The 15,363-nt window shown below is 48.7% G+C and overlaps 1 protein-coding gene and 1 long non-coding RNA gene across 2 annotated transcripts in view; one reads left to right on the top strand and one right to left on the bottom strand.

Moving 5' to 3' along the window:
• VAC14 (Vac14, PIKFYVE complex component) overlaps positions 1-15,363 on the top strand; it is a 197,998-nt gene that overhangs the window by 176,726 nt on the left and 5,909 nt on the right. The window contains exons 17-18 of the mRNA XM_025199766.1: positions 2,655-2,734; positions 11,523-11,673. Of these exons, the coding sequence (XP_025055551.1) occupies positions 2,655-2,734; positions 11,523-11,673 (231 nt within the window). The remainder of the gene's footprint in view (positions 1-2,654; positions 2,735-11,522; positions 11,674-15,363) is intronic.
• The window catches only part of LOC112549695, a 28,753-nt gene that overhangs the window by 11,102 nt on the left and 2,288 nt on the right, over positions 1-15,363 (bottom strand). The window lies entirely within an intron of this gene.

Below are 15,363 nucleotides of genomic sequence, written 5' to 3'. Positions count from 1 at the left end.
CCCCCCCCCGCACCCTTACCTGGGGTTCTGGCACGGAGCAGCCACGTGGTCCCAGGGCAGAAGCCCCTACTGGGGCTTTCGGCTGTGGGGTGCAGACCCTACTGTTGTGGGAGCCTGCCAGACTTCCCCTGGGTCCTGCAGCCCTTGGTTCCTGTCATTTTTTACAGGAGCCAAGGGCAGATAAAAAATTTAGAAAATTAATATTTAGGGGCCCTGTGGGCCGGATAGAATGGCCTTGCGGGCCGTATTTTGCCCACCCTGGTATACATTCTCTGAGAGTCCAGGGCTTGCCCATGCATGCGATCAAGCAATAATTGCTGGTTGCACAGCTGGAAAAGCCCCTTCTACACGAGCCCTAGCTCCCTGCTCCCTGCTGCAGCCATCTGTTACCTAAGGAATCCTCCTTGCCGAGGGACCTTAATTAAAGGAGGTGGACACATTTCCTGGCCACAGTCCAGATATCTTTTCTTTGCATAACATTTTGTGGGTGTAAAGAGAGGAAAGCCCAGTGCAGAGCTTCTTTGCCGGCAAGGAGTTAGGTGGCTCCATAGAGCCTTCTTATGAACTCCTCCCTCTGAGAAGATAAGGACTCCATGTTTACACATAGCCCTGTGCCAAAGAGAGACTCTCCTTTCCTTTCAGCTGTCAGGGGCCCTGGATTCCCTTAAGTTGGGGGCACTTCACACAGTTTCTTTTTGTGTTTTTAAAGCTCAGCCATTGGGCCATGTGGGAGGAGGGTTGAGGAGGGAGTTGCAGGCCCCAGGCCTCTGCTCAGTAAATGGCTGGGAGCACTCTGCCCAGCTAACTGCTGTCAGCTGACCGTCCCCCCCCTCCAAGGCTTCAGCCTCATGAGCTGCAGCTCAGTTGCTGCTGCTGTTTGTATTGCTATTTATAGCTCTGTTCCAGGCCCTGTTGTGCTAGGCAGGATACAAAGTAGGAAGCCTAGGTCCCTGCTGGGAGGAGCTCTCTCTGAGATACTGTTGCCATCATATATTTCTGGTGGCAATAGACAGACAAGGTTCCTTGGGTGAATTTGATATCTTTTATTAGACCAACCCAAATGGTTGGAGAATAGTTATTAAGCAAGCTTTCAGGTTCAAAAACCCTTCGTCAGGCTAAGGAAGCTGCAGCAGTACTGGTGGCAATAGAGATGCTATCAAATACAGCAAGGCAGCCTTTCAGTCTGTGTAGCTCTGCCTGGGCTCCAGATGTAGTCTGGTTGCAGCATGGTTACAACCCAACCATGTTAGAACATGAGGTTCACCCCAATCTTGTGTGGATGGAAAAATAATATTGTCCCACTTGTGTTCAAGCAAGGCTATAACTGCAGCACCAGTGGAACCCAGCAGCCCTTTGGACTGTTCTGTATCTGCTGCTTTTGTTTTATTTTTACCTTCCACTCAAGTACAGGAGGTGAGCAAACAGTCGTCTCCCTTCCCCGTGACCCCCTAGCTCCCCTTGGCCAGAGCGTAGCCTCAGTCACTAGCATAACGTGAGGTTTTTTGGGTTTTTTTGTTGTTGTTTGTTTTGGGGGGGGGCATTCTGTGCTGGATCCTCTGTTTGCCTCGCTTCCAGTGTCTCAGGAATGCTTCCTTGTTTAGCAAGTCCTGGGAGGAGGCAACGGCTGAGGCTTTGCTGGCAAGGCTGAGACCAGTTCTCTGCGGTTCTCCAGTGGTTCCATTGACATCACTATTTAGGTTTGAATGTAATGATTATTTCCACGTGCCAGCAAAATATGAAAGTCCCTAAGTATATTTCCATAAGCACAAGCTTAATAATCTAAATTACCCTCTCTAATGCACTTCAAAGTTTATCTTAGGTGCTAAGAACACTTTGGATCAGTGCAGTAAGAGCACTGTATACTTCCAAAGGTCAGCTGTGTATAAAATCACTTTAAACCACTTTGCTTTTTTTTCACATAGAGTTGCTTGCAATGATATACCTGGCCTGGATTTTATAAAGCTTCTGCTGTCTTAAAGGACATCCTGACTTTCCCCCATCTTTTGACTGCTGGGGTACTGGAGACCCGCTCAGCCTGAAGAGCTGATGCTCCAGGTCCCCTTCCACCCTCCCTCAACCTTGTCACTGAGTCTCTGCTAGAGTGTTTAAATATCTCACTGGTGAGATTTTCCTCAGCTTCCTGTAGGAGCCAGCTGTTTACTAGGTGCTGATACAGGTAAAGAGGAAGAGACTAGTATTTGTGTTGAAAGTGTCTCAGGCTTGTGCTGAGTAGAAACCTGAACAAGCTCTAATGGAGATTTTGGAGTCACATTCTGTCCCTTCACTAAGACTTTGGAAGAGAGCGATCAGAGGCCAAAGCAGAGTGCAGCAGAAGAGGCCCCAGACTGGCACCTGAATGCTTGTACCCTCTGCTGGGCAGCTGCCTGTGCAGGTATGGGAGACATAAGGGATGCAGCATTTGGGGTCTCCTGTGCTGCCCAGTTCCTTCTGGAAGGCAAGCCCTGATGTGTAGTGCAAACTGGGCAGTAACTGATCCTATCCAAAAGAGAAACGGGGGAATCTGAAAGAGTTGCCAGCACATGAGTTCTGCTGCTGCAAAAGGCCTCTTTTGGGCTACCTGAACTGTGGCCAGCATGTACCATGGCTACACCCTTCTCTCAAAAAAGATAAATGTCCTTAACTAACATCTCCAGTGGGGACCTGGAAGTCACAGTGGATTTCCTCACAGAGGTAGACAAGCTGGTACAGCTCATTGAATGTCCAATTTTCACATGTAAGCATCAACTGTAGCCTTTCCAAAGCTTGCTTTGCGATGTGGATGGTGGGGGGGTTCCAAAGTTTGCTTTGCAATATTGGTGGGGGGAGGTACGCATGTGTGCGCTGAGGGAAGGATACAGAGTACACGCATGGTGTGTTCGCGCACTCATGTACTCTGGGCATGTCCCCCCCTGCTCCTTCATCACAAGTGGCAGCACTGCACAAATAAATAGAGCAGAAGTTATGAGACTTTTGCTGTGAGCTGTGCAAGACCTCCAGTAGAACTGCCCATCAGGACATGCTGGATAGCTGCAGAGAAGGGAGCACATGCTGAATATAGGTTAACAGTCCCAATACTGTTAGCTCTAAACAAAGAGGGCAGGGGCACCAAATTGGAGCAAACCGCTTGGATGCCTTTGTGCAGCTACTGTGATGTTGCTCAAGGCAATGACATTGTGTCATTGGTAGCTGCATACGAGTATGAAGATAATGAATATATAAACTCAGTGTGTTATAACGGTGTGGTAGTTTGTTGCAGTTAAGACTAGGAGTCACTTACTGGTTAAAAGACCTGTTCTAAATGCTTGTTGACAAATGTTACAGCTCAGTCTTGAAGTTTGTTGTGCTTCGAGAGAGTGTAAGATGAGACTGCCTGCTGCTTCTAATTTTTAGGTTGCTTAAACAAGGATTCCTGATATACAGTCCCCTTTAAAACAGCAGAAAAGAGCATTTTCCAAAATTGCCTGATTCTGAAGCATCTCTGCTCACACTTGAGACTCAAACTGTGGTTCTGATCCTCCCAACATTGATCTCCACAGCTGAGGATTTATCTTAACCTAATGCACAGAGCCCACTGCCCCCTTCTTGAGGGTGATGGAGTTTATTTTGAAGTTACTCAGGGATATGTTTACAGCTCTGGGTCAATGCATCAGTAATGTGTGCCAAAGAGAATGAAATGTTTGTGGAGGTAGACTATGGTTCGGTTGAGCCAGAGGGTTTTCCGGGCATTATATTGTTACAGTGAGAGAGTGGCTCAGTGACACATGCTATAGTAATTGAACCTGAGAGATGTCCATGTGTTGCACACTTGAACTCTGCCTTTAGCAGCTTTCATGGAATGTGTACTATGCATGCTCCTTGCTCTCTGCCTGCTGTCTGCAGGGGCTTCTATGGGAAATGTTGCCCAGAGACCAAAAGTTCTGGCTTAAAAATAATTTTAAAGGGCTCTGAAATCCATATGCAGATGATGCTCTCCAAGAAATTAAATGTCAAAAATCAAAATTCATTTAAGAAAGATGAAAGACTCCAGCAGGCAGTTCCATCTTGATGAATGGGACTGCGTTTGACCAAAGGAAAGTAGGTCCCCAGGTCATCTGTTTGGAAGGTTCCTGGTACACAGCCTTTACAATATGGCCTGTTTGGTAGCATTTCTATTTTCAAAAGTTCCTTGTTGCTGCAGAGCTAAGGAAGGCAAGTATTTGAGAGTGAGGAATTTGGGGGCAGTGTTGCGAAAGGAGTGTGGGGATTGGGAGGGTGCAAGCTCTGCCCAGTTACCAGCCTTTGCCTTTTTGCGGTCCCGCAGGCAGTGACCCATACTAGTGAAAAGGAGTGTTCAAACACTCTTCACAAACCTAGTCTGACTAGAGCTTTGGCAGAGACATGGGTTTCCAAAATGGTTGTTTTTCCTCTGAAATGTCAGTGACTAAAGGATCACCCTCGAAAAAGCACACTTGCTCTGGGAGCTCAAAAATACTAATGGAGCAGAATCATAAGGGGAAAAGGTTGGGCACCTTCCCTTTCCTTCCTCCCTGAGGGGAAGAGGAGCTTTCTATGTTCTCCATGAAGCCAAGGTGGGGAACTCCTGGACTCACCTTCCCAGGGCACTGCATTCTCCACAGTGGCCAGGAGGGTGGTTTCATATTTCTGTACTGTTGCTTTTGGCTGTTTAACACAGCAATCCAAGGCAGGAGAAGAGAGTCCAGCCAGCATGTTCTGGTTGGTGGAGCCACAAGAAAAAAGACTGAACAGTGTAGTTGGAGAGTTTGCCCAGCTGAGGTGCAAGGGAGTAGAACCTCAGTGGAGTCCATGTTATCGGTGCCAGGGCTATCTGCCATCTCAGGCCCCTGGGGTTTCCTCACTCTGTGAGCACAGTTACCCTCATTAGGAACGGAGCAGCAACCTGGATTCCTGCTTTCCCAGGCTGAACATGTTGTATTGGACCACAGTTGGTGTTGCACTGTATTTATTTCCTTTTTTTGTTTTGGGATTTTTTTTCTCTCAACATTGATGTAAAATCCTGTTATAATTAACCAGCAGAATCACTGGACCAAGTAAAAATTCACTCTTCTGTGTTTGTGGGTGCCAGCATGTCCTGCCTTGGGGCAGTGGATTCCTAGGGTGCGATCTGTGATGCTGGGCATGAACGCCCAGCTTTTGGCCCACACTGTCCTCAGTATGGTAGGTAGTCCAGGCAGGAAGTGAACTGGTTTTCTTCTCATAGCTTCTTGATATGCTATGTCTTTGTGTATAATCTGTAATCCCGGCTCTTATCCTGAAGGTCCCAGAGTGTTCAAACTTGGTATGTCAGGGTCATTTCAGCTACAGCTTTACTACAGCCACATCTGGCATGTGGTACAGTGTGAAGGATGAGCACCTGTTCTGTGACTTATGAGTCCCATATGTGACCTGGTTATTGGGATGTTTATGATATGAACACGTTGGTTTAGCTGAATAGGAGGGCTGTTGGAAAGTTAAGTCAGAAATGAAACAAAGACAGGGCAAGACAACTCCAACTAAACACTTTGGGACAGTTGAAACCAGGTCTGAGCTCTTAACACCTTCTGGACTCCTTCCAACTTATACAAGCTTGTTTTTCTGGGAATGAACCAATTTAAAGGACTATAAGCAGTTAAGTCTCCCCTTATCTAGGGGCTTGGCATTTGAAGGGGAACAGAGGATCCCTAGATCCCCAAAGATGTGGATTTGGGGAAGGCACAGGTCTGTTGTGAAGACTGGTCATAGCTCATAGATTCATAGATTGTAGAGTCAGAAAGGGACCACAATGGATCCTTGTGTCTGACCCCCTGCCTCTTGCAGGAAAGAGGACTGAGATCAGATGACCCCAGCCAGGTGACTATCTAGCCTCCTCTTGAAGATCTCCAAGCTAGGTGATAGCACCACCTCTCTTGGAAGCCCATTCCAGATCCTGGCCACCCTTACTGTGAAAAATGTCTTCCTAATATCTAACCTAAATCCACTCTTAACTAGTTTACACCCGTTATTCCTAGGTTTACACCCATTATTCCTAGGTTTACACCCGTTATTCCTAGCTCATTGCAGGCTCCTAAAGAGAAGACCAGCAAGTGCCCAATTGCACTTCCTGGCTGAGCACAGTTGATCCCTAAGGTGTGTGGAACGAAATCCATGTAGCAGATTACCCCAGGAAAGGTAAATATATGCCAGGCATGTCTTAAGGTGGCTGGTAATACTACACAGCAATCCAGGACATATGTAGGTATACACCATATTCAGCTGAACCTGTGTGTTTGGGGGTGGGGGAGTGGGGAGGGGGTTAGCAAGGACAGGATATTAGTTACCCCATGTGGCACTTGGCCAGGACACCAGTTTCAGTACCACCTGCTGTCTCAAAATGAGCCTGGGGATCTTTTATGACCACCAGTGAGTGGCAAAAGAATAATGGCACAGGGGTGAAGTCCGCATGGTTTCTCAGGGATTGTCCAGGCAGTGAGATCTTTTGGACTGGGAGTTCTCCCATGGGCTGTGCTGTCAGCCCCATTGACAGCTAGGCAGCATAGGATCATTCCCAGCAGTCCTCACTTTTAAATGGTCAGGATGTATGTTTCAGTTATCACCCAAAAGATGGCACCTCCAGCAAGATGTGCTCTTTGGGCCATTGGCTCCCTCTGCCTGAGTCAAGTGCACTGCTTCCTGTAGCCCATTGCTGTTCCACGAAGGTTTCCCATTTGCGTTGTGACCCAGCCTAACGTGACTTGACTTCCAGGTTGTGTTGTGTCCTCAGCATGAGGTGACATGCTTACAAGGCATTTCTCTCTAACAGCCTCAATAGGGGGTGGTCTCTTTCCTAGTAACATGCCTGGAGTCATAGCAATAGTCAGTTTCCATAAAGCAGATGGGGCCTTGATTTATACGCTTCTCACAGCCACTGCCAAAAACACGGCTTGTCAGACATTGTCAGGCAGTGACATCAACTCATCACTTGCGTTCCCTCAGATTGGGCCTCAATCCCCAGAGGTGCATAGAGGCACAGGCTCTGCTTTGCCCTTGGCAGCTCTCACCAGTAGGCACTTGCTTGGAACGCTCCCCACAGTGATTCATAGCAGGCCGCTCTGCATGTCATTGCTGTGCTACAGCACAGTCTGCTCCTTTGCTCTCCCCTCCGCGGTTCCATTTGGCCTTATTCTTGCCTAGATCTGAGAGACAGGTCAGCAACATTGACAGGTTCCAGGAGAGGTTTGCAGCAGGTGCTTTTCTTATACATATGTACTTAGTGCCATGGGGTAGAGTGGCCTGACACAAGTTACATACCATGCATGATGGGAATGAAGGGTTGCCAGTCCCAAAGGGCTTAGCCTGCTCCCATGCCTTATGCCTTACTGCGTGTGTCCATAGGCTACTAGTGCTGGGACACTTGCCAAGTGCCAGTGAATCTGCTTCTTTCTGAAGTGCCCTTGCACCTTCATTGCCCTGTGCTATGTTGCATTCAGTGAGCTCCTTATGGTGATCTGGACCTTCTCATGCCAGCTGGCACTGGGCAAGATTCCCTCTCTTCTGGTGTAGGAGTTGCTTTGTGTTTTGCTCCCATATCTCCTCTCCTCGAGCAGCAGATAGATTCCAGCTCTAAATTCTGCCTAAGCTCCCTGGTGCAGCGAATGGGTTGTGATCATGGCATGTGAATTCACCTACTTTCTGCCCAGAGCCTAGATGTCCTTGGGACAGCAGGATGCCTCTTGTCACCTTCGCTGAATAGTTGGGATTGGGCAGGGGTCAGAGAGGTAATAGCCCATCAGGGGTGTGCAGATCTGTGGGAGTTCAGGAGGCTGCATGGCTATGCCACCTATTGCTCCACCCAAGAATAGGTCTGGGACTTGAAATATGCTTACTTCATGCCCTGTTATTGGAGGCAAGCTTGCCTAGTGTGCACTGAGCTCTTCAAGTACATGACGCACAAGCATTTAACCAGTGAGAATTCCTGTCCCAGTCTTGGATTTCCTTCCAGAAGATCGTGCGGCTGGGCAAGATCAATCTCCTTTATCCCATTGTCTCTGTACAGCAAAGACAAATTTTTATTTGCAACATCCCAGCCTGTTGTCATGGAAATCACTCTAATTGTATGAGTTCAGGACTGCAGTTCCCTAGCCAGACATAGAGGGGAGGGGAGATAGGGAGGAGTCAGAAGGGAGAAATAACTTGGGTGCATTAATTAAAGGGCTGCCATCCTACTTGGGAAGTGCATGTGTGCACATCACAAAGCCCTTCCCCTCCCTGCAGCAGAGATGAAACTGCTGGTACTGCCTAAATTCTGGGGGCAGCAGGTGGATGCTGCTGATCCTCTGTCATCAGCTCAGCAAAACTGATGGGAAACCAGTTAACATTAGGCATGTCAGCTGGCGCAGGGAGTTTTGCAATGGATGAGCCAAGGAAGAGAAATGCCCAGGTTTGCTGTGGGAGGAAAAGAGACTTTCCACCTCTCTTACCTGCCTTTTGATCCCTGTTCACAAAGTGATGGTGCATGGTTTCCTCCAGCTTTTCCAGAGCCCAGTGCATGTGAACATTAGCAATTTCTGAGCTGGCCAACCTGAGGACTGCCTGTTTCCAGAAGACAAAGAAGTTCTTGCCCTAGTTCTGAATCCTTCTGAAAGGGGGTCTTGTTGGTATTGGAAGGTGGTGAGGCACATGTGGGAGATGAGATTTTCCAACCAGAGATCTCTGCGTTGCAAAGATGTGTTGGTATCTGGTCCCCATTTCACAAATGAGGGAGTTCAAGATGCTGAGAAGGGCAATGACTTGGCCAGTGCACCTGAGGAGCCAAAGTAAAACCAGCTAGAATGCTGCAAACACCAGTGTTCGAGAACAAGGGATCTGTTTACAACACCTCAGGCCATGCTGAGAAGTGCTGCTGTGAAAACATGCTCCCCACCCTTCCATGTGCACAACTGCGGAAATTTCAGCAGGTCCAATTTTTGGCCCATGAGGCCAGGTACTACTGTATCTCTGGCACATTAATTAGAACAGTGGCTACATTACGCTCAGTGTATGTAGAATGAGAGCAAACGAGCAGGGTGTGTTCCAGTGGCAGGGCTCAGAGTACAGTCTGATTCAGTGTTGATGTCTTCAGGTCCCCTGACTTCTAATACATAGGCATATGAACATGATTTGGCTGACAGATTACCATCCCCTTCCTGTCTGTAATTTTGATCTATAGGCCAGCTTGCCCAACACTAAGGACAGTAAAACAAGCCAGTCTACATGAAGAGAGTTAGAAATGGCAATTTCAGGGAACTGCCAGGCACCTGGTTTCTTTTTCACACTGCTGCTGCTGTGTATGGCTGTCTTAGAGTTGTGCAGATTGTGTTGTGTAGTATCGGTCAATGTTCTGAAGGGCTGTGCCATGTTTACTGCCAACTGTGGTTTTGGTGTAGACTTAGAGGCATTTGCTGTTCCAAAAGGACCAAACTGATGGTACAAACCATATAGCCCTCTGCAGTAACCCTGTACTTGACCAGGGCTGCAGATGATGGTGGTAACTCTGGCAGGGACTGCTTGCTTTCCGCACATTATGTGCTGTTTCTTTTCAGTGCTCACTGTTCAAGGGACTTGAGGTGCAGCTAATCTGAAAAGCAATACTTCAGATGGCATCATGTGTTGCTCCATGTCTGTGACATTGCACAGACTCCAAATCCAATATGCTTAGCCCAGAAGAAAGGAGCTACCTTTTCCTTACTGTCAGAGCTATGGCTTCCACCTAGAATCTGAGTGTCAAGATCATGAGTTCATGGTCTCAGTGCATTGTCCGTAGCAGTAATTTGCTTCCTTTTGTCACGTGTGCAGTTATAATCTTACAGCTGGAACCTGGCAGACAGTTTCCCTTTGATCCCCATGGAAGATGAGCTTGCTAAACTACTGACTCTTTGAATGCAGTGAGATGCAGAAAGCTGCCACTTTTACACAGTCTCTTTGCAGAACACAACTATACCTCAAACCATGGGCAGTCTTGCTCAAAAGGCAGTAAACGGGTATGTACTTGGTCAGGACAGGGAACCTATCCGGGATGCTGGAGTCTACTGTCAATGGTCAGTTTTCTCCAAGGCAGTGTCTTCAGAAGGGGGTCGCCTGCTTGTCCTTCTGTTTCCGTAGGTTGGGTGCTGGATGAGAGGGCACCCCTGAGGGTCACGCTTCACTGCCTTTTATCCCTTCTCTGGCAAACTTGTGTGATCCCCCAGCATCATCTTGGCTGTCCAGTCTGGAGGTCGCTGTCCCGCGTGGGTCTTGAGTAGTGCATGACAGCTGTCAGTCATGGTCAGTAGGGTTTCACCTGATGGTGCAGTTTTGGAAGTCCACCCTTGACTTATTGTGACTGTGTTGTTGCAGGTTTCAGGTGGCTTGATTAGCTTAAAATGTCTTGTAGAGTAGAGTTTTGTAATGGTAAGTTTCTCTGGCTAGGCTATTGTCAATTCACAGCCAGAGGCTCTTGCTTTGCCATTCAATTATCTACTGATTCATACATACTCGCATTCACTCAGGGGGACCAGCCCAAATCAGCAATACAGTTCCAGTGATTACAATTCCAATGCATTCTTATAATAATCATTTTAGTAATACAAGGTATGACTTACTGTAAAGAATACATTTGTTAAAAGTTAAAAGGTATAAAACATAAAATACAGAATGCCAGGGTAAAGATGAGACAGATGAAATATAAAAAGAAATATACCTTAATCAATAAATGCAAATGTGAGGTAGTGAGGATTAACAGCCACTGGGGACAATAAGTGAGTTAGGTTAGATGCAGTGGACTGATTTAGCATAAACTTTAGACAGATATGGGAAGTTTGCTTTGGGAAATAGGTTTTAATCAAAGGGGGAACGTGTTCACCAGGATATATTTACAGTCATGCTTTCAATGCACCTTGGCTTTTCTTGTCTCTTACAGGCTTTTCTTTAAGTGGATATTTTAGTTCTTTTGTTTTCTGTAGTGACACTTAGCTCAATTGATATGTAGTGATTTGTGGGTTTCTCCTACAGAAAGCCACTTCAGCTTTCTGGCTTGCTCCAAACTTTGCCACACCCATGCAATGAGTGTGCTAGGTCTCTGCCAGTACTTAGAAGGAAAAATAAATGCACAAAATTGGGCGAGGGGTGTAGGCAAGAAAGGGCTTCTTGTTACAGAAGCACCACATCGTGGAAGAGGAAGGTCGGTAGAGCAAGCAGCCTGGTGGCATTGTGACTGCCTCTTACGATGTCAGAAGAAGAAGCCTGCCCAGTCACTGCCTGCATGCTGAAGCTACAATCGGGAGTCTCTGGAGTAGGGAATAATGAATATTCCCTCTGGAAATGGAACTGGCAGAGTTCCTCTTTCAGAGTTACCTTGATGGAAGCAGGTCCACAGCACTAGTGTGGTGTGGCCTTGGACCTATTGGGAGATGTTGGTAAAGAAGTTCCCAGTCGCTGTCTGGACCTAGCAGATTGGTAGCAAAGGCTCTGGGTACTGGATGGAATATAAGTTCTGTTTCACTTCCTTTGCACACTTGTCTGTTTGGCTACAGATCTTCGCCTGCAGCTGCTGGATGTGAAAAATAATCCCTACCTGATCAAGGCTCTCTATGGGCTGCTGATGCTGCTGCCCCAGAGCAGTGCCTTCCAGCTCCTCTCCCACCGCCTGCAGTGTGTGCCCAACCCTGAGCTCATGCAGACCACGTAAGTAGTGTGCTAGTCTGGCTCCACAGCTCCATGGGGTGGAGGTGGGAGGGAGCCATTCTGCTGCTCTTCGTATGGAGGAGAGATTACTTTGTGGGGAGATTACCCCCTAGAGCACAGTTTAGCTTATACTGGTTAGATGGCAAGAGGTGTGGGCAGAAGGGTGCAGTTGTGGATGGCAGCTCTGAATAAGGAGCATCTCTGACAAGTCATTGGGCAGTCAGGGTTCCTGTGCCTTTTGACATGCTCTGCATCCAGGGAGCATAGTATGCCAGTTACATGTGTGCAGGCATGCTCAGCTCCTGTTTATGGTGCATAAAGACTGTTCCAAGCCAGGTATGGGGCCTTGCTTGAGAGGTGACAGATCCTCTCCAACCCTCACTGGTGAGCAGGGTGTCCAGCCTGAGGGCCCCCCTTGAGCTGCAGCCACCATCACAGCTGCCCACTGGGGCTTGATGCATCTTCCTCGCCCTGCATCGTGGAGCGCACGCTCGGGTTTTGTCTATATTTGGTAACCCTGGGAGGGTTGTGCCTCATCCACAGGCATTTGGCATCTGGGATGGAAAATTTCACTTGTGGGGTCGCCATGGAAACGAGCAGAGCCATGGAGAAGGTTTACACTGAACAGAGAAGATGCAGCTCCTGTCAGCTGCCATGGGCTGCTTGGAGCCTCTCCCACAGGCCCGTTAAGCTGAGCTCCCTGCAAGAAGCTGTCCTTGTGCATGCCAGCATTAGGCTCCACAGGCAATGCTCCATCCTCCTTAGCTGCCTGGTTGTGGGAGCCACTTTGGCTCCCCGTACTCACTGAGGATGGCACCTGCTAGCTTGCCTGTCTTTTGCATCCGGGCTCACCCATCTGAGCACTTGTCCTGTGGGAGCCTTGATTAGGAGCCCAGCTAGTGTCACCCTTAGCTACTCAGCCTCTTCTTTCCTGCCCTTCTCCCCCTCCTGCCCCCCACACTTCCTCCCGGCAATCTCCCAGCAAATGCACCTGCCTTTGGTTCCACAAGAGCTCAGAATGGATATGCATAATTCTCCTCTGTGACTTTCCTGTCTGAGATTTACAGAGGCATTGCTCAGGGCAGGTGTTTGAGGAGTCAGTCATGCAGGTGGGATTGGAAGGCCGCTTTGTGGAACCTTGCCTGAAAGCTCTGGGCAGGCGGTTGGCTGGGCTGTTGTAGGTGCCATAAGGCTCGTTTTGTTGATGACCCACCACCTGCGTGCCCATTGATGACCTGACCTGTTCTGTCCTGCCACAGGCAGCAGGCTCTCCACAGCACCCTGTGACTCTGGGGAGTGGGGGGCACACACAGGGAGGGTGTAGCTGTCCCCAAAGTATAGAGGCTGGCATTCTTCAGGGAAGAGCTAGAGACCAGGGCTTTTCTGGTTGCTCTGTTTTTCAGGCACATAAAAGGTGATGGGGAGCAGTCTGCCATGCCTGGGCTATAGACAGGAGGGAGGAGCCAGTGGTGAGTCCTGCCCTGGAAAGATGAAGGTTGTGATGCTGGCTGTAGGTGAAGGGGGAGCTAGAATAATGTGGACAGCCCTCAGTAAGCAGTGTATGGAAAAGGGTAGCAACCAGCCCTCCCTCCCTCCCTCCCAGTTTGGTGCCATTGTTTGGACATTCTCCATCAGAGGTCAAAATCTCTGGAGCAGATTGTGCTCAGCAGAGCCAGGATGGAAGGCATGCAGGTCAGGCAAACCTTCCTGGGAAAGGGAACTATCACATGCCTGGAGTCCCTAGCAGGTTCTCAGGGCTCTTTGTTCTCCTAAAACTGCCAGGCAATGAGATTTCTTGCCTCAACTTCTTTTAGCAACTTTGACATGCTGCTTGCCAAAGTACCTCCATCCCAGGGCAGGTCAGCGATACACTCTTGGTCCAAGAGCTGCTCCCACAGCCCAGACAAATGAGTAGGAAAGAAAACTCCCTACGAGAGGCATATCCCTCCTCTGATGAGCTATAAAAAGAGAGTTAGTTCCAAGATGTATAGCTTTGGAAAACCCAGTAGCCCAATTCCTTCCCTTTTAACTAGACCCCGTGGCTGGCTTTTAATCAGTCTTCCTGCTCCCCAACACGTGTGCTCAGGACCACATGCCTCTGCATGCAGCCAGCACTGTGAGCAGCCTGACTTTTTATTCTGATGGTTTTGAGCAGTTTTTTATTAGCATGTTTTCTTGTTTTTTTCCCCTTGCCTTTGCCCCTGACTGCCAGGTTTTGGGAGCAGTCGAGCTGTCAGACAGCCTGAGCATCTGATTAACTGTGACCTACATTCCTTTAAACATCAGAGTCTGTTTTCAGAACAGACGAAAGCAAGCTGCCCCTCCCTGGGGAAGTCAGCTGGGCCCAGAGCAAGCCATGGAGGGGAAAGGTGTCAGCCTAGAGGAATCTCAGGGTTTCTTTCCCCCACACCCCCTTCCACCCTTGAAGGCACCATGTCTTTTTTGTTTGCGTTTTCCTACGGGCCAGATCAGGGGTTTAAGTTTCTCAGCTGAGAGGACTGCTGCCATTGTTCCCAGTTTCCCAGTCCATCACCCAGCCTTAGGTTAATCTTTTAATCTAAGAGGAGGGGTCAGCACAGTAAAGAACCACTTCCCTTCTCCCTATGCATATCGCAGCAACGCTTTCCCTGCATGAGAGCACCGTGGCCTGGATAGACCACAAAGGGTGAGGGGGAATGGAGACATGGGTGAAGTGATTCATCGAACTGTCACCTGCTGCAGTGCAGAGTCTGCCTCCATCTCAACTTTGTAGCTACCCTTCTGTCTTCCACAAAGAAACCCAGACTGGGTGCTTTACTCTCCTTACCTCAGCCTGCAAATGGTGTGCCTAGGAATCCAGGGGCAACGAGCAACCTTTGCACACCTTTGGCTTGTTTGCTTCATGGACCTACCTCGTTGCTGGGCACCCTCTGTGACTGGGGGAGCACATGCCAGCCCTTCATAAATCAGGCATAAACCTTCATAAACTAGGCTTTGCTCTCCAGTCAGAGGAATTGCAAGTTCACGTTACTTCTCGGCAGGCAGCCCTGCCAGCCAAGTTACCTGCATCCCATTTACAGCCACAGAACCCAACTAGCATGTTCTAGCACTGCCAAGGACACGGTGATAACCCTGATTTAAAATACAATGGCCACAGCTGACAGACCGTTGTACCTGACACCCTGGTCATGCAGAATCCTGCTAGTGCAGGGGTGGACAATTATTTTGGGCAGAGGGCCGCTTACTGAGTTTTGGCAAGCCATCGAGGGCCATGTGACAGGCAGCCCAAGGCAGATAAAGAATTTAGAAAATTAATATTAAGGCGCCCCGCGGGCTGGATAGAATGGCCTGGCAGGCCACATCTGGCTCCCAGGCTGCATTTTGCCCACCCCTGTGCTAGTGGCACCACCTTCTCTGACCCAATCTAGATGGGCCCCTGGGTGGGCCCAGTTATCTGCAGCAGGACTAAGTGGCTTTGTCCCACTGATTGCCTCTGTGAAAGAAGAAAGGAGAGTCCTTGAGGTCCCTGGAACATTAGTCACTTCCTCAGCAGGAGGGAGCAATGCTCATATGTAGTGAACTCAGTGCTGTCCTTGTAGCCCCCTTCTAACACAGTTCAGTGATCCATGAAGAAGGCCCAGGTGGAAAGGCTGCCACCCCTTTCTATTTTCCCCTGTAAACAGGAAGGAGATTCTTTCAGCAGAGTCTGAT

Source organism: Alligator sinensis, unplaced genomic scaffold (genome assembly GCF_000455745.1).
Source record: "Alligator sinensis unplaced genomic scaffold, ASM45574v1 scaffold203_1, whole genome shotgun sequence".
NCBI classification, from domain to species: Eukaryota; Metazoa; Chordata; order Crocodylia; family Alligatoridae; genus Alligator; species Alligator sinensis.
Note: the sequence above shows the minus strand (reverse complement) of the source record. Positions and strands in the feature narration are given on the sequence as shown.